At 38.3% G+C, this 24,047-nt stretch overlaps 1 protein-coding gene across 1 annotated transcript in view; it reads right to left on the reverse strand.

The window, feature by feature from the left end:
• Positions 1-24,047, reverse strand: part of MOCOS (molybdenum cofactor sulfurase) — a 232,959-nt gene that overhangs the window by 193,180 nt on the left and 15,732 nt on the right. The window contains exons 2-3 of the mRNA XM_040586176.1: positions 14,096-14,185; positions 11,340-11,406 (exon numbers count right to left, since the gene is read on the reverse strand). Of these exons, the coding sequence (XP_040442110.1) occupies positions 11,340-11,406; positions 14,096-14,185 (157 nt within the window). The remainder of the gene's footprint in view (positions 1-11,339; positions 11,407-14,095; positions 14,186-24,047) is intronic.

Raw genomic sequence — 24,047 nt, forward strand, 5'->3', positions numbered from 1 at the left:
TCCCAGCAAGAATTTGTGGTCAATCCCTTCCCAGTTGAAAGGCCTGTGAATGCTCTGATGTGCCAGGCATGCCTGCGTCGGGTACAGCAGCATGCCTCACTGCACTGTCCACAGGGGACAACCACAACCAACAATCCCTTAGCAGAAACGCCAAAATCCAGATGCTTTAGCCCTTTCATTGATATGCGTGCTTACAGCTCTGACGTTCATGGGCCACAACCAGGAAGAAGGTTATCTTAGATCCTTTTCACACAATAGAAAAAACACCTGAAGAAATCAAAAGGGCCCCAAATTTACAAAAGAAAAAAACATAAGTATTTTGTTAAGAACAAACAGTCTTGAAACACATCAGCACTATCTTTCAAATTACAATAGCTGTTCAGGGCCTGAGACCAGATTAAGAGAATTAAATTTCCAAAACTCAGTGGAGTGTGTGCTTATTTAATTAAAAGCAGGCAGATTTTCATTTGCACTTCATTGTTAAGAATACCACCTATAATATCACATTTTGGCAGTGCAGCTTAACTCCAATTTATACTAAAAGCATACTTCATCAAACTCATTCTGAAGTTCATTACAAATGCTAAATGCCAGTACTATTTGCTATAGCGATCCTATCCCATTTGTATGTTTAAATAGGCAAACAAGGTCAGATAAACTTGGAGTGACTTGTGAATGTTCTACGCTTTTTCAGATGAAGTCTTTTGCATTTGACCTGCTACTGTAGATATATTATGTATGCTTGATTTTATATTTCCGCAAGTATGGCTGAGCATGTTGGAAAACTACAGAACTTTCTTGTCTGTATCTATGCCCATAAAGTACATCATGTTATTTTATTTTCCTCTCACAAACGAAGTAGAATATTATACTCATTACTGGACTATATCCCACACAGCAAGGATTTGTCACTGACTGACGTAAATTTACCCTTGTGCTCTGCCTTCAGACAATACATATGCCCCAGACTGTGCTCTGTAAGGCTGGCACACGGTCAAACTTTCTCCCACCCAAAGGAGAAAGAGGGAGACTTGAAAAGAAGCAACAGCATCCCATTTACTGAGGTAGCCACTCATGACAGCTGAGAAGTGCCACTGGAAAATTGGAGGCCTCCGTCTTTCCTCTGAGCAGCTATGTCAGCCAAGTGGGAGGGAGGAGAGGCACTGCTCCTACCTATTTTGGCTTAGGCAAATTTGGTTACCTGACCTGTACCATGGTTGTTTAGGCTTCTTCCTTGGCTAAGGCAACCTGTTGCTGACAGATTTACAAACTCCTTTCAATCTACTACCACAACATATTTAACTCGTCACAAATAAACACAGGCAAAGTTTATGCTGCAGTCATGGACAACAATGCAGAAATTACCTGCTTGTAGCATGCTATTTACATAGGAGCAGCATGAACAAGAAGAGTTAGGGGTCTGTTTTAGTCCAGGCTCAGTCACTGCCTTCATATGCTGTCTCAGTCACATCACTTCAGAGGTCTATCCAGTCTCTTACTCCTATATGAAAGCATGGTGAAACCCAAAGAGCTAAAAAGGCAGGCTGTAATAACAGTTATTGTAAATGTGTTTTATATGTTTCCAGATAAAAATCAAGTGATCAAAACCATCCATAGATACCTTTTTGCAGGGGAAGAAACATTTCCCAAGTGTGTTACTAAAAACACCACATTATACTTTCTATACAACACTAATGGAGTTCACATTAAGCATTTTGGCATAACTAAAGTTCTATGTATGCGGCCTGCTGCTCAGTCCTTGAAAGGCCAGGCAGGTACTTTCTAGTAAGCTTGTACAAGAGGACCTCAGGGTTTGGGGTGCATTGGTGTGGGACTAAATGGTTTCCAGTCCTGCCAGGCTAGCAGAGCAGCTCTTGCCTAATATAATGTTTTGGATTCTCCTTTTCACTTTCCACAGGATGACAGATGTGTGTAAAAAAAACTACCTTCATCTTTTGTGCATTTACAGCAAGATTGTAAGCATCTTTAGACAAGCTCTTACTGGCAGGCAGATCCCTTTCTCCTGTTGCAAGGAACTTCACATGGACAGCAAGTGAATCGGAGGCTTTGCAGCAAGCTCACCAGATAGCCAGCCTCCTAAAAGATGGCTGAGTGAGCCACCACACAGGATTTTGACAACAGGATTTTGGAACCAATGGGTCACTGAAATTTTTCTTAGCAGGGCAAAAGTAACTAGGATTCTGCCTCACACCTCTGCTTCAGAGCACTTTCCTTGTCAGCACAAAAGCCTCAGCATCATATTCCAGAGGTCAATTTTAGTATTGTTCAGTGTCTTTGGTTTGGGGGTTTTTTGAGTTTGTTTGTTTTTTGGTTGTTTTTTTTTTCTTCCTGCAAGACAACACTGTTTTCATACACAAGTTTACTCAAAAGTCAGAAAAATCTGGTCTGTGAACATTGAAAGATTTTCCAAAGAAGTGATTCATACCTCTAAAACCTCCTTTATCGCATGACAGGTATTGTGCAAAAAAATGTAGTGAAATACTAAACATCTTTAAAAAGGTAAAGAAATACAAACTAAAACAAGAAGTAAGAGGATGGCTGAGAAAATTGAAAAGCTCTTTTGAACACTATTGACTGTGAACACTGGGTTCATTACAAGCCTAGGGAGTCTTCATAAAATCCAAAGCATACACATCTTACTCCCCTACACAGTCTCCCCATCCAAAAGCTTGCATTAAATTCTCAAATATTAGCAACATGTTTTTGAGCTGGTACTCAATAATACTAATGATGCAATTTTCTTCTGCCTTGACACATACCAAATATACTAATAAAATGTAGCAAATTAAACCTGGATTCACCAGATGTTATTAACCTTAACATAAAGGAGACAGTTCTGTTCAAAGTCTTGCTTCATTTATCTTCCATATTCTGCATCTTACCATTACTCATGTTGCTTCTTAAAGGCACCCTTTAATTTCAAGGACACCATCTTTGCTTAAAACCTTTGTATTAGAAATAAAGTTTAAAACAGGTGAGAAATTTGAATAAAAAAAATAAGCAGAGAAACAAAAGGAAAATAAAGCAAGTTAGAATGGAACTCATTAGTATTGCCAGCAGGTACTACAAAGGTCTGTCTTAGTTTTAGGCACTTATTTGCTGCAGATTTTCAAACTACCAATGAAAGCTAGTGCATTTACCTTCAAAAATATAGATGCTCAAAATGATCAAGTTTTAATTTTCTCTCCTTCAGGTTAATGTGGTTTCCTACACAATACATTTCTGTACAAAATCTCAGTCTTCTTTCATTTTTCCTCCACTTGTTTTCAGTACCAACCAGTTTATGGACCACATTACCATTTTTAGCCTAGCATGAAATTTCAGAACAAAAACAAAGAAGAAAACTCATCTTCCAATCATCTTCTAACAAATTTATTACATTCTAGAAGAATCTCCACAAAGATGTGCTTTCTTTCATCCTGGAAATCCATTGTCTGTAGGTTTCCTCTGTTCATCTGAAACAGCCATGACATTTCATTAGTTTTACAATACTTCTTGCCTTCTCCTAGCACTCAGAATATTTGACCAGGTCACATGCCATCTAAAGAATCTTTTATTCTATCTCAACTACCATACTCTTGATTGCCATACTGCAGGACTTATTCTGTTTTGGCTACACATTTCAGAAAGATTAAGGCAATCCAGAAGAAACACAGAGGCAGAAGCAATGAGATTGGGGTGGGGGATGAAAAGTAGATCTTGGAATTAGAATCTGGTCTTGTTCAACTTATGTAAACAGGAGAATGGTACAGGTCTCCTCCACATAAATGCATCAGAAGGGGTTATTGCTAGAAAAGACAAAAAAAGCCTATAGGCAACTGAAAAATTTGGTGCAGAAACAAAAAGGACACTGGCTTCTCATAAGCCAGCAGAAGAGGGTTTTCTAGCCCTCCCAGTGGGGAACGATCATCAATAGTAGATGAAAAGTGCCCTGTAAATAGCAGGAGATGAGACACAAAAACCCTGAAGGTCACGTGCATTCCCTTGAACCATACCAGGGATGTTTATGACCTGGTTCTCCTGAAACCTGGCAGCCTAAAACACTTACTGGGACCTCACAGTCTCACTTCACCCTTGCTTGGGCTAAGGTGGCCAGTTTGCACCACGTCATTACCCATTGCCAGTCACCACTGATCCTTCCACACTACCTGTTCTCAGTTTCTTCTGCTCAACACTGCTTCGGGCTCTGCTTCCTCTAGTGTTTAACACGTCATCTGGGCAGCCTGGAAGCTGTGCAGCTGCCCTGCTTTCTGCCACAGAGAAATTCAAATTTTCAGCAGAGCAGCAATGACCCCAGTAACAAGCCATTATATATTTAAGGAACACAGTGATCTGGCCTCTGCCTGCAGCCAAGTGGGTTCTCAGTGCTGAAGGCAGAAAACAAGGCAACAACCACTAACAGACATGAGATATTAACTGAGAATTTCGGCAAGACAGCTGGTTACAGAGGGCAGCAAAACAGAAAAAAAAACCCCCAACATTAGGACTACAGCATCTAGCGTGGGTGCTGTAATTACCCTGCTCATTAGACAGAGAGAAAGCTGAAGGCATGTGCCATTGTTTGGCAAAGCAGATGTGTTTGCTCTGTCTGTAAGACTGGATGAGCTACAGATAAGTCTGGAACAACGCATAAAAGCCAATGGCATTATAAGAAATGAGAAGGCAGCCGCAGTTACACTTGATGGAACAGGGATAGAAGATAATTCTCAGGCTACATCACAACTCAGAGAAAAAAAAAGTAATGAAATCACTCAAACACTTCAGTCACCTGCCCCCCAAAGGTACCACTGCTTGCAGATCGTACCTGTTTCTGGAGAATAAATGATGGAAGTTCCTGAATACATCACTATATTCAGGAGATTAGAAGTTTACCAGTAGTTTAGAAAAAAAAATATATATTCAGAATGTAAATAATATGCCATGAACTAGCTAGCCCCTGTTCATAATGATAAAAAATTACAAACACTAATAGCTATTCACATGGGTGGACTTTATTGTAAAACCATTTCAGCAGATACCCGTGTTTGAAGTGCTAAAAATCAAGACAGGATCATGAAGTGTGTGCAACAAAAACAGTACCAAAGAGCTGAGGAAACAGAGCAGTAAGCAGAGTCAGAATTAACATGCTTTTGGACAGGGGAAAAAAACTCATAATGTAAATTATTATTGTTTAAGGACTCAAGTCTGCTCGTTAGAACTGCAGTAAGGTGAGGCTCAATTAGCAAATATAGGGATGACTGCAAAAAGCTCTGCTTTTCAGCAGAAGTGAAACCAGGAATTTCAGATTCATTGAGACAGAGATGGCACCAGGGAAGTCCTTGGGAATGCTGTAGTGTCTATTCAACAGCTTAATGATAGCAACAAATGAAGTATTCAGATCGCTTTACAAATGAAATTAATATGATTCAAAATGGAGCTCAATACTGGGTTTTCTAACTTCACAGAAAGATTATTAGAGACTACTTAAAAAGGTGCAGTAATAAATTACCTCTGTGCTTCTAAAACATAGACAAATTAGTATTTAACAGGACTATGACATTAAATATACAATAAGATATAAACAGCATAGGTTAAAATTTCATCAGTCATGTACTTCCCTGTAGAGGATCACTGAGTAAGTTTCAGATGAAAATGTCTGCAGTCTTCAAAAGAAATAGACATGAGAAAAAATTATCAGCTGAATTTTGGACAACATAACTCAAGATGGCATTCAAATTTTCTTGAGTTGAAGGAAATGGAGCACCTTTTCAACTCTACATAACTTACGCTGAGAAACAGAAAGTCAAAATAAAGTTGTCAAGCACAACAGGTGCACACAGGGGATGGAAGAAATTATTTTTTTCCTAAACATCCAGCCTTCCAAAAGCCTTATTTAAAATACAAATAATCATCTAGGCCAGTAATGAAGTTGTCAAATTCCCCTGGAGCTACCAAAGGAACTGCTAGTGTCCCAACAGCTAGACAGGTCTGTTACTACTCACTAAACAGCTAGGGCAACAAGTGTTAGCAGAAAAGTCACAGACGGGTGTCTCACAATACTCTGTTTCTTAGGAAGCAACTGCAAATCCAGAAGAGGGTGGAACACTGCATTGCTTCTACAAGTATTGTACAGTCTAGTAAGGGAAAGAAATATAAACTATAAGACGAAAAGAAGGGAGAAATGGAATTTGCATTGGGGAAATTTCACTATTTTTATCAATGTATTTTATTCCAATGGGAATATCTCATTCATCAGATCAAGTGTCCTCTCACAGGCATCCCTGCAGACATAGAGACCACCAGGTTCCTGCCAAAAACGCAGCTGAGGAGGCAGCAAGGCTGTGGGCATTCAAAATCATGAACTAACATGGTGGCCTGAATCCAAATAAACCTGTACCACTCTCCCTACTGTGAACGTTATTTAGAGAGCAATGGCACAGCAAGATCACTTTTAAACTTATTCTCCCTTGCTTCTTTGTCACAGCCACATTATAAAACCAGATTCCTGAGGGTTTTTTTTCTGAATTGGGAAGGAAAAAAATCAAGTGTCATACCCACCCTTTTTCAGAGTTCTTTGCAAAACACCCTGTAACTACTCATACAAATTAAACTCAGAATTGCCCAGGAGCAGTTCATCCTTTGTGTTCATAAACTAGCAATCTTCACCTCCAGATTTTGATTTATTTTACTGAAATATTTATTTATTTCAATAAATGAAGCATTCCAGATTTGGCTGTCTTTGCAACAAAGATTACTTAAAGAGCATGACCATGAACGTACAAATTTTATTTACTGCAATCTCTTCATACAAACCATAAAATATAAAGCTGACTATCAGAAAAGTAACAGACAGTATTAGCAAAATCCTTTCTAAAGCTTCAGTTTATCAAGTTAATGGTTAATGAATTTATTAAAACTGAGAAGAAAGTCCAGGAGCAAAGTTCCAAAGTAAACCAGACTAATTTCATTGGTTCTTAAAACAGTCTCCTAACTCATTCAAAAATAACAGTACCTGTTACGCTGTCCAGAAGCTTTTCACTACCCTGCAGAGGATTGCAAAGAGTAAAGCCACCAAAATTAATTGAGTGACTCACAGAAACAACTGTTTGTAAAATTGAGTCCTTTGTCTGCATTTTAAGTTTACTATCCATCCCGCTAGCTTTTTTTTTTAGTGCTAAGAAGAAAAAAAAATAGGTTCCCACAGTTGCATAAAAGGGTAGGTATGGCCAAGGAGAAAACAAGAAGCATCCGCACCAAAGCCATTGCTCTGTTGTTACTCAGCATATAATAGAGCACGGTCAGGATATCAGCCAGCTCACTGTGGGCACACTAGAATTGTTTCATTGCAAGCCTACGTAAAATAATTTCATGAACCATAAGGAAAAAGATCACCCCTCTTGCCTATTATCAAGCTCTTAAAAAAAACCCCCAACATAAGTATCTATCATAATTATCTTCTAATGTTTCTCCCATTTGCCATATACAGAGTCACCCCAGTGAGCACTGTCTCCTTTTGCTAGACTTCACTGACTGGTATTTCAGACTTGCCCTTCTGAGCAGCAGGATCAGGAAAAGCAGCATTTGCAAATGGTGCTATAAAACAAGCATGCAAAAGAGCTGAACCATCCTAGTTTTGAAACAAGATTTTCAAGTTGATAGGTACCATTAAGGAGAAGAGGATGCAGTGTTCAGATATCACTCATCGCTACAATCTCCCATCGATGACCTTTGCAAAGGACAAATCAATACTAAGCAGATACTGTATCTACTATTTCTTACTGTGTAGGAAAGGTCAACCAATTTTCATGTATGTATCAGCTCTAACATTACTTTTTCAGACACAGAACTGCTTAAAACCTGAGAATAAAGAAAAAATTCTTATCTTGTACATAGCACTATTTCAGAACGTGATAATTAAAAAAGAAGACTTGGAATGGAAACTTATTTCATAAGCAAGGTACGATGCTTATAGAAGGAACGCAAAGCTCTATCTTGCTATCAAGAAATGTTCTCTACAAATACAATGTAAATTAAATTATAAACAGCATTTATAAGAATGCCTCCTTAGCAAAATACAGTACCACCTATGTGCTTCACCACAGAAGCAAACATTTTAAAAAAAATACTAAGCTATTTACATTCATTTTGTGCACGCCTGCTACACTTTTTTTCATTCGTTTGCTCAGGCCACAGAGATTATTCTCCTCTTATAGTTCACTTAGATGGCATATTTTGAGAGAGGCCTTTATGGAAATACACATTTTGGTTCTATATTTAAACATGATCCCATTTAGCTCAGCGCCAAATCCTTTTAGCTTCAGTGAGAAAATTCTGTAATATATATGTTGCCACAGTCTAGGAGATGCCTGGTGCTGAAATCTTAGCTGAAATTTCTTGCTTTTTTACTGTTTATTTGAATTCCCAAATATGCTTAAGTTTAACATTTTATAGAACCTGAAAGTTCAAGGATGAACATCAAAACTCTATTAAATTCAACAACACTGTGTTTAAATGAAAATGTATCCCTCTGTATATCTTAAACACACCAAAAACATAAACACCACCAAAACTTCAGTCTGGGTCTGGTTAGAAAACACTGCTGCTCTATTTGATATTGGAAGTGTAAGAGCTACAAGGACAATGTTTTAAAATATTCAGAAAGCTAGTATTTTAAAATGCTTGCATATGGGAAAAGCGTTATTTAATACTCAATGTAATGAATTTCTGAGTTGCATTATCTGCAGCATCAAAAGGAGATACTGCACTCATGTTCTTTAGCTGTATGGAAGTGGAGCAATGACATTTCCATACATCTGTAAGCAAAATCACAAAAAAGATCTATGATTTCTTGATGCATACATTTAATACATTTTGGTAAGGTTTATTACAGTTCTTGCTTTCTCTTCTCAGCATTACTCATGGTTAATGTGGGGATACACACAATGTTAAAAATACCTCAGCAATTCATTTCAAGTAGAGAGAAGCAACGTTTTTAAGATTCAAGTAGTTATTTTTACTCTTACTGTGTTTGAGTCGGTCAAGGTAAGCCGTTTTGATTATTGTAATTTTGTAAATCATAGAAAACCTCCATTGACTTAAATATTTAATCATTTGTTACTTTCTTGCAAATCTATGTTCTAAGAATGGTTTCTTCTGACAAACAAATATGAAGGCAAACCCAAGTCATACAGCTTTGTACTGTGGAACAGTGTACATTGCCATTTTAGAAAGGTCTATTCTGGTGCTGCTATCACCAATATTGACAAATATAAATTAAGCTTTTTGTTTGTTTTTAATTACTTGTTTGTGTCATCTCATCAGAAAATCAAATGTTGTTTGTTTGGGGTTTTTTTAATCATATTGTCTTGGAGCCAAACACTGAAAAAAAGCCATACTTCTAGCTGCAGCCACGTGCCACAAGCAGAATTATATCCTTTCACTGAGGAAATCCAGTCTATGACCTGTGACGCACGACAGAGCTGCCTGTCTCCCTTTCTTGTCATATTGCTTATTCTGATTAGCTGCAATGGCATGGTAGTATAGATTTTAACATACTTTTATTGCCTTTCAGGTAGCTGACTTACTGACTGGTTTTGGGGCACTTTCTTCCTGAATTTTTATGACTATGCCTCTTTAATGATTATGCTTTTTAAAATTTTATTGGAGAATAATGGCTGAATTTCTGTAGGGATAGATGACAAATTCTTTTAGGTAAAATACTGAAAATGTTCACTTGAATGCAGAGGTTTGCATTTTTTTTCCAAAAAGAAAAAAACCACCTAATCCTCAACCCAAAACCCAATACAAAAACTGGTATGATCCTTGGCATTTCCTATCCTGCTCTTATAAAACTCTCACGCTTTTTTAAAGCACGATCCAAAATAACAGACTGAAGACATCAGCTCTTTTAAAGTAATCTATATGGTACACAGTGAAAGTCTATTTCCTTACTCCCTAACAATGAAGAACACAGAGTACAATAGTAGTTATTCTAGAAACAGCTACACTTTCTACTGTGCCTTCATAAGAAGAATGGCGAAATGGCAACATTGAAATATCACCAAGAGTAAATGGAAACCAGAATGCTAACACTGCATGTGAGCACACAGGTATGCTCAGGAGACTCTGCAGGGCTGTGGTATTGCTGTACCTGGCTATAAGTGTCTGCTTTTGGAAACAGCTATTCCTCATAGATTGTCTCTTTCATTTCATTTGGTCCTGCATTAACAGGTTGTCAACCTGCACAGCATAAGAGACAGTTGTGGAAGAAGCAAAATTAAATACTTTCTCCAGAAAGCTGGTGGCAAGGTGGAGTGGGGTGGCAACAGGTTATAGCCAGTAGCATCTTCCAGCTAGAAATCTTGGTTTTTCACACCCTTATAAAAGCAGCAGAAAGATGTAAGGTAGATTTTCTTCATTACAGCTATGAACATTACAATACTATACTTCCATTACTATTGACCTGAATTCTGTGACATGTTTCGGAGAAATCTTTGCTTTTAAGGAAGATGATAAAACAAAGAGGAATCCATGACAATTCTTTTCTTGCACAAAGAGTGCCTTTAGGCAGGTAAATAAACTAATAGCATACATATTTCAATAAAGACATATTTTATAAAATATTAAGAGTTACCTAAAACAACGCCCTAAAACTAATAACGAAGTACCTAAGTTGTATATTTCTTCATGGTGTAAACTAATGGCAAGAAGTGTACTTTCAGCACACTGTATCCTCAACTTTCAGGGAGATTCCTTATTTAGAGATTCAGTTCACTTTCTTGCCTGTACCCAGAAGCCCCAACACTCTATTTTACCTCTTCTTTTTCTTTTTTGCTCTTAAAAATTACACTAAAACTACTTTAAAAGGTATTTTATTACTCCAACAGAAGTAAGTACCTGCTGTAAAACAAGGTACATATTCCCATAAGCTTTTTATACATTCTCACAAGCCATTATGCCCCATTTAATTTCATTTGAATTTTAACCATGTCCTTACACTTAGTTCCACCTTAGTATCTTACCACACCATCTTACTAATAATCGCTTTTGAGATTCCAAGTTCTGTAATTTAATTAAAACTGTGGACTAATATTACAACACTAATTTAACTACAGGACTTTGAGAATTGGTGCATCTTGGAGAAAAAAGAACTGGCTTTGCCGAACACTTGACTGTCCCAAGTACCTTGTGTTTTAAAAGTGATGTCATTTTCTTTAGATCTAATGACAGATGACCTTCAGAAAATGACATCACATCAAAGTCATCAAAACAGCACAGGCCTAATAAAAATGAAAACTATTAAGTGCATCATACAACATCTGAAAGAAAGATTATTCTACCTGTATCGGACATGCTCGATTGTGTCATATGTCAACTTGCTGCTGATATTCTGACTATGAGGGTTGCCTAGGAGACAACAGAGATACTGAAGTTAATAATTATTCATAATTTTCCTGTTACTTTTTTCTTTTAGGAAAGTATTACACCAAGCCAGCTTGAAAAGATGACAAAGAAAGATTTAACGTATACTTCACAGAATATGCTTCACAGAGCTATGCTCTGAAGTTCCTTAGAAAAGTTAGTCAAGAGAAGGGACATGCAGCAGAAGAAAGCAATTATGGCAGACCCTGAAATGTCAGCTGGATCATTTACTCTTACTAATACTTAGGCAGTTCCCTTAAAAAGAAAAAGCAACTGCATATGCACAAACATATTAGGAAGAACTACAGACAGAATGCACATTCACAAAAATATTCGCGCACTAGCTGAGAAGCGATTTAGAAGAGACAGCATCTGGAGATGATAGACATTCATGATTGGAAACCAGGACTAACTCTGGTTTTTTAGTGTCTGAAATTCAAATAGCTCACGAAAATATAAATGTTATTACAAAATAAGTAGCCACCTTAGCACAGCTCAGCACAAGCATGCATTAACAATTAAGACAGCACATAAAGAAGGGCATGAATTTATCTACTTGAGCAAAAATGACTACAGCAGTATCCACACAGGCACAACACACTTTCCTATTAGTAAATGCTTAAAGAACATGCCTACAGAGTTTGGAAAGAGAACAAGAAAAAAATTGCCAATTAATACATTTTTTTTCACTAGGCTGCAACATTAGCTACTCTCTTCTTAAAATTTCAAAATCACCCTGCTGAAAGTTACTGAGTGAGGTGTTGAAAAGAATATTAAATTTAGAGTTCAAACCCAAGACTAATACTTGGATTTTTCATCCCTGATGTTGCATTTCTGTAATTTCCAATTCAAATACTCTCAATTTAGAAGTGAGAATTACTCTTACTTACACTGCTTTCCCTCATTTACACATGCAACAGCTAAACTGCAGTTCTTTCGGCCTGTGTATTATCACCAAGAAAATCAAAAAAGTTGTAAGTCAAACTCCCTCTTCACTCACATCTGTATCTGTTAAATGAACTCTTTTTATGTAACAGCTACTGCCCTCAGAGTATCAGAGATGTAAATGAAAAAAAGGAGATTTGACCATACTAGAGCTCTGGTTATCATTTTAGATGAAAGCAGTAGTAAAAAAGATACAATTTGTTCTCCCACACCATTATAGGCACTATGCAAATCTGCTCCAGACTGGCAGCACTACTATTTCTATTCGCAAGCGCTCAACTGATTAAAAAACTAAATTTTTTTCTGCCACAGATGGTACTTATAATAAGGGTTGAGCCCAATGTTGTTTGAAATAACTAAGATCAGAGTGCATATATTTCACTCTACAATGGCTACAGTGACAGAACATTAATTTTAATATCCCTGACATGCACTTGAATAGGAGATTTTGAATGTAATCAAATCAATGTATCTTGTTGTAACAGCAAAGAAACCTATACCTATCACAAATAACATCTATTTTGCAGAGGAACTCAAATTCACATTCTGGATCCTGGCTTCACCAGCATTCAGGAAAAAAGAGAAGGGGAAATGACATGTACAATGGCACATTAAAAATGAAAACTACCCAGGACTCTCAAGTGGCTCACCCAAGTGATAAGCACAAGTGTGCCAGGGCTTGAGTGAACAGTTTTCTTTCAAAGCAGTGGTACCAAGTTCCCAAGAGAGGAATCACTTTGCTCTATGATCAGGGAGCACAAGAAAAGCACAAACTAGCAAAAAGGACACAAAGCCCACAAATAGTAACACACAATAAGAAATTTTGATTACTTCAGTGGGACTACTCACAGCATATATAGATCACACTACAGTATATTTTTTTTTCTGGTTGAGCATGAATCAGTAACATAACTTGTCTCACACAAAACCAATATTTCATAAAAAAATGGATGTTGCTGCCTTTGTATAAAATTGCATTCAGAGTGTGGTTCTCAGCTAGATAATAATGTTGGAAAGAGATGAAAGGTTTAAGTAGAGGATCTTGGGACAAAATACTTAGAGGTGGTGCTGAAGTGCCCACATCAACAGCTGCAATAGCTACATCTCCACCCAAATATTGCATAATTCTGTAGCTACTTTTACTCACGTTCTTATGCACAAGATTGCTTTGGTAATACACATCCTTTTTTCTGAGTGGGCATCTAAGTCTAATCATCTGAGAGAGGTACAGTACCTATTCCCTGCCTAAATTAACTTGAGATTTTGGAGCTAAGCTTTCTTCTAAATAAAATTAATATACCAAGCCACAGTATAAGCTTCCTGTAATGACTCTCACTGAGGAGAGTGGTTCTGGATTCTGGTCCTTGCATATGAAATTATATATGTGTGGAGGGGGAAAAAAAACACCAAAAACCACCGAACAAACAGTGCTCAGAGTTCCATTGTATTTGTTTATCCCCAGCATGATGCCCTAACCCCTGGACAACAGTCATGCTCCCTTTGATTTTTCTTCTTCACCAATACAGACACGTCCACAGCCACCAAAGAACAAAGCCAGGGGTGGCACAAATGGGCTATGACTCCTTTGCAAAATCACTGGTCTTCCAACTACTTAATAGCAGTGTTAAAAAACTCACAGAAGTACTCTTCCAGCAACTCGAGAGACACAGTTTTGATCTATTTAGATGGAAACTTGAGATGACTAACAGGAACTCTGTTTTGTGCTTACCATAAATGTTGTTTCTGAGGTCATCAGTAAAAGCTTTAAGTAGACTCTCTGGGAAAAGTGCTGAACCGGCATGGTCAAGGTAAGTAATCCCTAAAATAAAGATAAAATTACTAGATCCATTTTTTAAAATATTTAATTCCATTTTCTCCCACAGATTACATTGTGAAGTACTCTATTCAAACACCCCTAATGCACTGCACCACACAAAAAATCAAGTTCCCTAAATTCCTGGGGTATGATATTTCTCTGCCCGACTTAGAGGTCTCTACAGCTCTTGAAAAACATTTCTCAAATATGTTCCAATAGTCAGGCAATACTCACAGCAAGGCATCTCTCACTCATTAGTGGGCAAAAAAAGGTTACAATAAAAGCCCAACATTGTGATTGCATCTTTATAATTTTTAATTAAAACCAAGCATTTTAAGAGGTCCTTCCTTTCATGTTTAGATTACACATTATTTGGAAGAAAAAAATCTTTTTGTTCTGCCCGTACAAGACTGAGCAAGCTGATCTCTTCAGCCACAATACCCTGTTACTCCTAGGCACTACTTATTATGAAAAGTACTACTACCACAATGATAATTATTATTAATAGCAACAACAATAGTAGTGTTGCATCCTTGCTGACAGATGAAGCAATGCTCTCAAGAACTGACAAGGCCTAACTCATGCTTGAAGCTCAAAGACGGGACTAGTTTAAGTTTTAATGTATTTAAATATTTCTTGCCACTCTGCTGCACTTAACATTCAATTCATTTTTAAAATCTCCTTTTATATTATTAAGCTATTGCAAAACTTTTAAATAAATGCTTATTGGAGATGAAGGCTTTTTCATGTTTGGTTATTTTAGATTTCTTAATCTTTAGTAATTATTCTTCTATTTCTCCAGTGTGTTTCATGCCCTTTATTAGTTTTTTTCATTTCACTTACCTTAAGTATTTCAACCTATTTCAAATTTTAATAATGATGAATATGATTAAGATTAGAATTTATTAAGTATTTTAAAGGCCTTCCCTTTCCAGAGGGATTTAAAACTAAGTTAAGCTTTAAATGAGAAGCCTTGACACTTGGAAATACATATTACTATGTATTAGGTTGCTGTCGCAGTGATTCAGCGGGTAAAGATGTGAGGCAGTGCTAATGATAAAATCAGTCTGGACACCCATCCCTTCTCTTATTTTCAAAAGAGAAAAGCCCTCCTGTACCTTAAGATTTCCCCAATTACAGTGGCTAACACAAACAGAATTTGTAATGATGGCTTGAAGTTAATAAAATATTTTGAGGTGCTCTGTGGGGTGGAGCATGGATAAAATCTGGATTGATTTATTAGATGTACAGACTTCTTAGATTTTTTATTTTTTTTTTAATCCTAGAAAGATTCTCCCAAACAGTAAGTAGTGGCACCTACAAGCACACGGGGGACATGATGCACACGGGGGGGGGGGGGTGGTGGTGCCCAGCCCAGTTTCTGACAGGGGAGGTGACAGCTGCTCGGCTGGTGCCCGAAATGCAGGGGGTTTGGAGGGAGCGAGGAGCGAGGCATGCTGCAACAGGGCGGGAGACAGCCGGCCCCTGCCAGCAAGGGGACACCAGCAAGGGGATGCCACCAGCAAGGGGACAGCAGCTACACCTCTGGCAGGCCATATGCGCACCATGGCCACCCCGAGACCAAGGCCTGCTGCGCGGCCCACGGCTTGGCACCAGACACCTCTGCCCCGAGGTGGAGTTGAAGCAGGGAGGGACAGCCACAGCCACCGCCACCGGGGCCCAGCCCGATGGCAGCGGCCAGGGCTGTAACAACGCACTGTCACGGGCTACAGCTCTGCGAAAACAGCTAGAGTGGAGGAAGGGAAGAGGCAGCCCTGTGCAAGAAACAGGGGGGAAGGACTGCTGTCCTGAAGGCAACCAACCCGGCCAATAATCTTTCTCAACAAAGCTCACACACAGACGCTATTTGGCTCGTTAGATCTTATGGGCACCACAAGCACAGCCTAGTGATGCTCCTCCGGAGGCAGACAGCCGCTGGGTTTGGACCTTCTGGCCAGAAGGCGGTTGACAGCACTGGGGTGATAATGTAGCCATACAGCACAGGCACAAACCAGGCAACTAGCTAAGGCTCCCCAGACACCAACCACCCGCTGACAAGGGCACAGGAACTTTCCATCCAGACAAACGCTCCTGTGAGGCAAAGTGGACTGAAAGATCTCTAGGTAAAGGCCCCATAAGTGGTTTTTTGAATTTGATTCATTACATAGCTCATTAAGAAGGCCAAGCTTGCAGTTCTGTGAAACAGAGGCAAAACCACCAGTCGGTCATTTTTAAAATTCCTCCTCCAGATACATCACTTTGAAAATGTGCGAGGACATTTGGCTGAGGAAGGAAAAAATTATTAATTCTTAAACTTTTATTTTATCTTTAATGCTGTTGTTTAATTGAAAACAGAGAACAGCACTGAATACTCTCTCTCCACTGCCCAAAAAAAGAAATCCGTTCTCTCATCATTTGAGTCTGCGCTGAAGCAAATATCTTTATTGCTATTGCACTTTTATGCTGTAGTTTTTCCTCTCCCGTCTTATTGCAAAAACCCTGTATTTTTAAAGGAAAGAAAAAAATGTGGTATATGCGTAACACTAGCAAAGGAAAGAACATGAATAACTTTCATTGTGCTTTTGCTCTGGTTTAATAACATTTGCTTCTTTAACTTTATTGAACGCACATTAACCAAAGAGATTTCTCAGTATATACAGAATAATACAGATCCCCTCATTTCGCTGTGGTATTTACTATATGGGCTGTCAGCACTACGAAATTATACTGTTTACGGGAAGTAACAGAAGAAAGGAAATATAATATGATCAACCAAAAGAAAATTAAAATTTAATACCCATCAGGACATGGTTTCATTGCTCAGGGAAAATGTAAAATTAACTTTTAGTTTAATTTACATACCATTATGTTTGGAATGTGTAACTGACTTCATTGATCTAATAATATACCAACTATTTGATAAAATCACATTTCAGAAGTAGTTTTTTTTACAGGAGTATCAAAAACCATTCAACGTGTCGGCATTAGTTATGGAAAATTATTCAGCAAGTGTATTGGTTCATAAGCTGGAATATTCATATGCTAATATACTTGCAGATTAATTTTACATGGGGTATTCTTTGGGAACCAATGGGGGCCAGTCTGTCCTGCTGAAGAAAGCCCTGGCCCAGCTCTCTGTTCTTCTGTGCTACAATTCACCTCTTAATAAAGCATCCGCCATCTCTGTATGCCTGCCTTGGCTCTTTGTAAAACTTCATAACCGCATGAGCACATACAGCCTCAGAAATGCCATGGGACCATTCAATTTAACCAAACATTTCTCTCTCTTAAATGAAAAAAAATGATAAAGATAATTTAATTTGAGCATTTTAAAATTAGAGTTTAAGACTAGGTGAGAACACTCAGCTGTACGTAATCTGACTGCCTGCAAAACACACAAGGCAAAAAGAAACTACCTAGATTAATCTTTTGGAGTCAAAACACCTGCTTCTGAGAAAAGCACACCTTCCTAAAAGGTGACTCCACCTGACCTTGAAGAAATTTCAAGGCATCATTTGATGAACTGAAAGTAAAACAACGCGGTTATGTCTTTACTCAATCTCTTGGTATGTATTAAGCTATATAAATGCCTGCCACCCACAGGATGGGCTAGAGAAGAGAGGCAGCACAGAGAGACCATGGAGGCACTCCCTACAATGGCCTGGTGGCACATGGAGGGTAAGCTTTCTCCTCCTTCATATCTCATCTGTAAACTCATGCCTGGTCACCCAGCTCCTATCTGACTAAATTATTGCTACTTTGGTATTATGTAATCTGCTGTTTTAATTCCTGAGGTTGTTCCTGGTGCTACACGTTTATGAATTTCAACTGAGTATCACTTCCAAAAATAACCAATTTACCTACATTCCATATGGCTGCTCCATGTCCACCTCCTTAACCTTTTGCCATCCTGTGATCCTATCACAATCAGCAAAACATGCCAGCCTGCGCTGTGGCTTCACAGATTGTTTCTCACAGCCCCAGCACTTCAAAATCCCAGCACTCCAGCTGATTACAGGCTGCCAGTCACATTACCAAAAGTTTCATAATGAAGAATGAAATGAGTAGTTACAAGACAACAACTACACAGAATCATGAATTTTGTTTGGCAGATACAAATGCAATTCAGTACGATTATATGCAAAATACTACTTCGAAGTAGATACAGCCAATGCCCCCAGGAAAGAGTGTATCTTAAGTACAGCAATATTAACAAAACCAGTATGAAATAGATTATATGAAAACAAGCTGAAGGCAAAAGAAAGCATTTTCTGTCCAAAGATAAATATGGGAGATTTTCATAAACCCGAACAAAAGCTAATGACAAAATAGGAAGGAGAGGACCCTACAGAAGTTGTAGACAAGCATGGTATCATTTAGAGTCAGTGAGATTTTAACAGGTAGCATTACATCAGGTTATTTTAGTCATCTAAGTCAGATGCCCTTTAGAGGCAGCTCCCCCTTTCCACTGACTGCATGAGAACTTAGTCATCACTCTGGGATGCTCCTACATTAAATGTCAAAAGTACCTTTAACTATGTAATACATATAACCTTTACAAAAAGTGCCTGAAATCTCACAATGACACAGGACATGATATACCCACACACTGTATAGACAGGTAATGATCCTGGTTCTTCAAAACTATTAATGAATTACATTTAAAAAAAAAAAAAAAAAAAAAAAAGAAGGAAAAAACTGAAGCAAACATACCCAAGAAAAACATCCTACTATTATGGCTTGAGATTTGTTTTTGCTGGATATTTTCTTGATTAAACATTTAGTGAATATTGTTATCTGTACGTTCAGTTCCCGTTTGGTATCGATCTAGACAAAGGCTATCAAAACCAGATTATGTTTTCTGAATAACAGCATGCCTCTCACCTAAACACTCCTGCTCTGCTAGACCAGGTAATGTTTTGTTTCCCTTGCTTGGGGCCAAGGAACTCTTCAAAAGACCACAAAAGCATAGCATTTGATGGACAAAGCCACAGATGCCCAAAGACTGAATAGTTACCATGCAGTCGAAGTCTCCTTCGACTTAGAACAATTGGGAAAGCAGAATTCAGATGTGGACTGCACAGGGTTGCATAATTTTCCATTTAGGAGACACAGTTCTTCAGCATGCTTTAATTGCTACAAGCTCAGTGAAGGAATGTAGCAGTCAGCCCACAGCCATGGGGCATGTTCCCCTTCCCACTGCCAGTCCACCAAGTTCATCAATTTGAGTAACCACAGCTTGACATGGCTGCCAAATGCTGATCCACGCTGGACTACGAGCAACCTGAATAATGGTATCAGTATTTTAAAGGCTGCTAACAAGTTCCTGAGTTTTGTGGGAAACTGGTGTTTAATTAATGTATTTTAGTGTTTGACTTGATGGACTGATTACAGAACGCAAAGCATGAAATGTGCTATTAAATTTATCTGTAATAAGTTCCCATTATTTTTTTCCATGTGCTATTGGCTTGCATTATTGCTCTCACTGCATTATTACCTACAGCAAAGCAGACAGAACATTAAAACAGTTTACAGTCAATACCATACACCTTCTTTTCTTACTGTACTCCTCAGCAGGGACCATACCAACTCCACAAAAGCTGTTTAGGCAGCTAGGGTTATTCAAGTAAGCACTGGCACTATTCTGTACATGAGCCCCTACTTGCAGCTTATAGTTCACAGCTTGCTGGTATTGCGGTCTGTGTGAGCGCAAAAGAAAGCAGTTTTCACATTTATTAAGAAGCCACATCCAACCCTATGAAATACATCTTTCACAGCTACAGAAGAAAAAAATACATGCCATCAAATTTCATCATTTGGCAGCTCCCATGCTAAACGAGACCACGGTAAAGGGATCAATCAGCACTCACCTTCCTCCCTTTGGCCTGTCTGTAAGACACAGCTTTATTCAGTGCTCACTTTTTGCCCACTGGGACATGATTAAATATCGACTGCAGTCAGTGATATTATTTCCACAGACACCTTTAATGGGTTGTGTGAGACCAGCTGAAGCCTTACTTGTGGGCGTGAATCAGAGGTACCTCAGCTACATGCGAGTAACATACTGCAGCCTACCGTCTCGTCACCTTTGAATGAAATATAAATCACAAGTGATTCATACCTAATGCAGGTCTTCAAACTGTAACTTACCCAAACTGAAACTAGCTTTCACACCTCTCTATGAAGATACTACTATCTTTAACTCTTCTTTTTTTTCCCTTTCTCTCTGATGCAATTGATTGAATAAAAGAAGAGTTGAAAGAGAACATATTCCCTGTTCTTCTGTTACTGGAAAATGCTTTTGCTGGTATTGCTGAAATTTTCACAGAAACATTCACTTTTGCGTAGGAAAGGCATACATACAGAATTTCCACTGGAGATGAAAACACAATGGTAAAAAGCAATGTTTAAGGAATCTTACTAATAATTATTTATAACAGCTGCCATTAGCTAAACATTCTAGTAGCATTTTCCTACTTTACTTTTCTTCTGAATCTTCCCCTAAAACAGGGGAAGCCACAGGCTTACAACAAAATGCCAAGACATTTGAAACTGACTTTTCTAGTTAGTTCTATTTCTTGCTTTGTGACCTGAATTAATCAGATTCATACAAAATCTAGGACAAATTAGTGACTCTAAATTTTCCCTGCAAAATGTATCAATATGAAATGTGCAGTGCTATATATAAAGCCTTTGAATTTTTTTTATGGATTTCCAAAAACACTTATAAGAAGACAAACTAAGTTGAAAATAACAGAAAAACAAAGAGCAACCTTTTCTCCCTTTTCCCTTAAAACTCATTTCATTACATAGAAACACTCAAATCACTATGAGCTTCTGGGAGCTAGAGCCTTGGCTTAAACATACAACCACAGCAACAATTAAACACTTTCATAAGAACTGGTAGATGCAATGAACCCCGAATGACAGACAGCAGAAATCAGTTATCCCAACGGTTGAGGCCCTGCAGGGGTACTTCCCAGCCATCGTTTCTGCCCAGTGACAAGGGGACCTGCAACGTCGCTTGCCAAATGCAACAGTACCTCCCTCTGCTGGCGTCTTCTGGCAAGGAGAAGTGGTTGCTACTGCAAACCAGTAGTAAAGTTATTCTCCACTGGAAGTTCTTCACAAGAGGTTCCCCACAGACAATTATAGCCCTTGATTTATTTATACCACCCAGCAAACAGTCCATTGCCAGGAACAGATTGTGAAGATCAATTTCAGGGACACAAGAATAAGAGAAACCAAGTTTCCCTTCAGTATCCTTTTGGACTACCTTTCAGAGACAAACATGTAAAACCAAATAACCACGTTACCAAGAGGAACTGTACATAAATTCGAAGAAATTACAAGTGTGAGGACTGTCGACCAGAACCCCAGACTCGTAAGATGAGAGGTCTGAGAAGATTCTTCTGGCCTATAGTGGTCAGTCCTTTGCTACAAAAGGTAACTACACTCATCAACCAAGCTACTTCCATATGAAAAATAGGTAGGCTATTAGTCTACCTTGCTCAAACCACAATACTGCTACAGAATTGCATCCTCCTATTAAGAAACTGTATCTTAAACCTCTGTATTTTTCCACAGTCAGTGTATTCTCCTATCTCCCACGTCAGCATCGTTTTGCTTTAATACCTATCTTCACCCACTCAACTTCAACAAGTGTTTCTCCCTTGATGAGCCAGTAGTACCGATCCACTTGCCCTGGCTAAAAATGTCATCTTCCTTTATTTCTAATGCATAAAAAATCTGACAACCCATTCCAGTTCCAGTGGGACCTCTTCCAGCTGGAAGCCTCTGGGAGAGACAGGGGAGCTGGAGAGCATGAGGTGGGGGTGCAGAACACACATTCTAGAAGAAGATCTCAGAATTTTGGAAAGCTAGAGTAATTTTGCCTAACTTTACTGGAAAAATACCTCCTTAGACCAATAAATCCATACCTCTTAGCTTACACTCCTGTTACGCCTTACCTGGTTTACACTCCTAATTGTTCTAGCAGTCAGAAAAAACAGCATTATTAAACCAGGAAGAGGTTTAATGCTTGAAAAGTCTATGTGTAATGTTTGAGCAAGATCTCCTGCATCTCCTTTTCACCAGTAAGCAGTCATCAACATAACTGAAATCACAAACAGGAGACAGCAACGATTTTTCAGTGTGCTTCCTCTAGTGCAAAAAAATGTGAAGTACAGGAGTTTCAGTGTCGCTTCTGAGTAACTATTTAAGATTTAATATAATGTATGGTGGGAACGTCATTTTAATAGGAAACAGAAATACTGAGATTTTATTAGGGAGATTGAAAGTATGTACGAAAAACTATGTATAAGCTTTCCTAGTGTATATGTATTGGGTTAATCTAAACATTTTTCCATCATAAAATCTTTTGGCACCAATTCCCCACACAGCAAACCAGTTTACCTTTTATAGTAATTTGATCCAAGCTGCTACCTCAAGTGAAACTTATTCAACTATAAACAGTCCAATCTAAATGATAAGATTATGCTCAATTGCTTTACCTTTACTGAAGTTCACAGACTGCATTAGATATACAGATGTCAATAATACAACTCATTAAATAAAATTAGTTCTTATTTGGAGATTTATTTGATATGAGTATTATTTTGTAAATTTGTCAGGACTGTCCGTAATTTCCTAATAACGTCACAAAAAAGGTAATATTTCAGTACAAAAAGCATCGCCTAATTAGAAAATAAGATTTTTCCCACCCAAAAAATAAACATCTAACAGGGACAAACAAGTTTCTATCACTAATTTAATAGGAATGTAATTATACATTGACATAATTTTTCCCTCAATACCTAATTGTATCTGGCATAAATTAGTTTCTACAGCCTACTTTTCATTTATTAGGGGTTTTCCCAAGTCTTCAAAGTCTTCAACAACCATTTCCAGGAATGTGCTAGGAATGAAAAAGTACATTTATCAAAAAATAAAGTTATAGTAAACCATAGTTTTTAATTCTGAAACAGTATGATAACTGCAGAGATTTGTCAACTACTTCTGACAAAAGTAACAAAATACCAGCTTCCTAATGACTAGGCCTGAACACAGCAGTATGTGAGAGAAATCTTACCTAACACAGGCCTGCCTTTAATAGGAATAACAGCATGCAGCTTCCAGAGACTCTTTTTTTAGCTTCAATGATGTCTGGTATGTTACAGCTTACTAAAAGAAAACTAAAAATCACTTGAGCTGTTGACACAAGCACATAGTTTATGGCCCTCTTTCTGAAGGACTGTTAATATGTGACACAGCTTTTGGAGGTTTGGCTATTACTTTGAAACTAACTCCAGGCAGCAAAACTCCACTGCTGGATACTGCCATAGAGCTGTTCAGAAGGAGCAGTTTGTGGGTCTTCCAGAGACATTAGCTTCCATTGGGTACAGACGTTATCATTCTCTGGCCTCTGAAGGACTCCAACAGGACAAATCAAATCTTTTCCAAAGTCCAGTGAGTCAAAAGGAACCCAATCTGATTTGAGTTTCCTGCTGTACTACAATGTATAACCAGAGCAGAACTTTGCCTTCAGGTCACAGAGACCTCACCTCTGTAGAAGTGCAGCAAGCTTCACTCAGACAGGAGAACATGCGTCAAGGTCTGATTCAGAGCCTTTGAAGTAATTATGAGGCTCTGCTGAACTCTCTATGAGTTAAACCATTAACAAATATGCTATAATCAGCACTTCCTAAACACACCGCACTGATTATCTTTTTGGTTCCAGGCCAAGTTAAAGAGCTAGGTTATGATCTGCGCAGAAGCTTAAATGACCTTTGAAACAAGTGAATTTTTCCTTTCTTGAATAATACACTGGGCTGCTAATACTGCTGTCTCATAGCGTCTACAGGGC

Source organism: Falco naumanni, chromosome 3, assembly GCF_017639655.2.
Source record: "Falco naumanni isolate bFalNau1 chromosome 3, bFalNau1.pat, whole genome shotgun sequence".
Classification (NCBI taxonomy): domain Eukaryota; kingdom Metazoa; phylum Chordata; class Aves; order Falconiformes; family Falconidae; genus Falco; species Falco naumanni.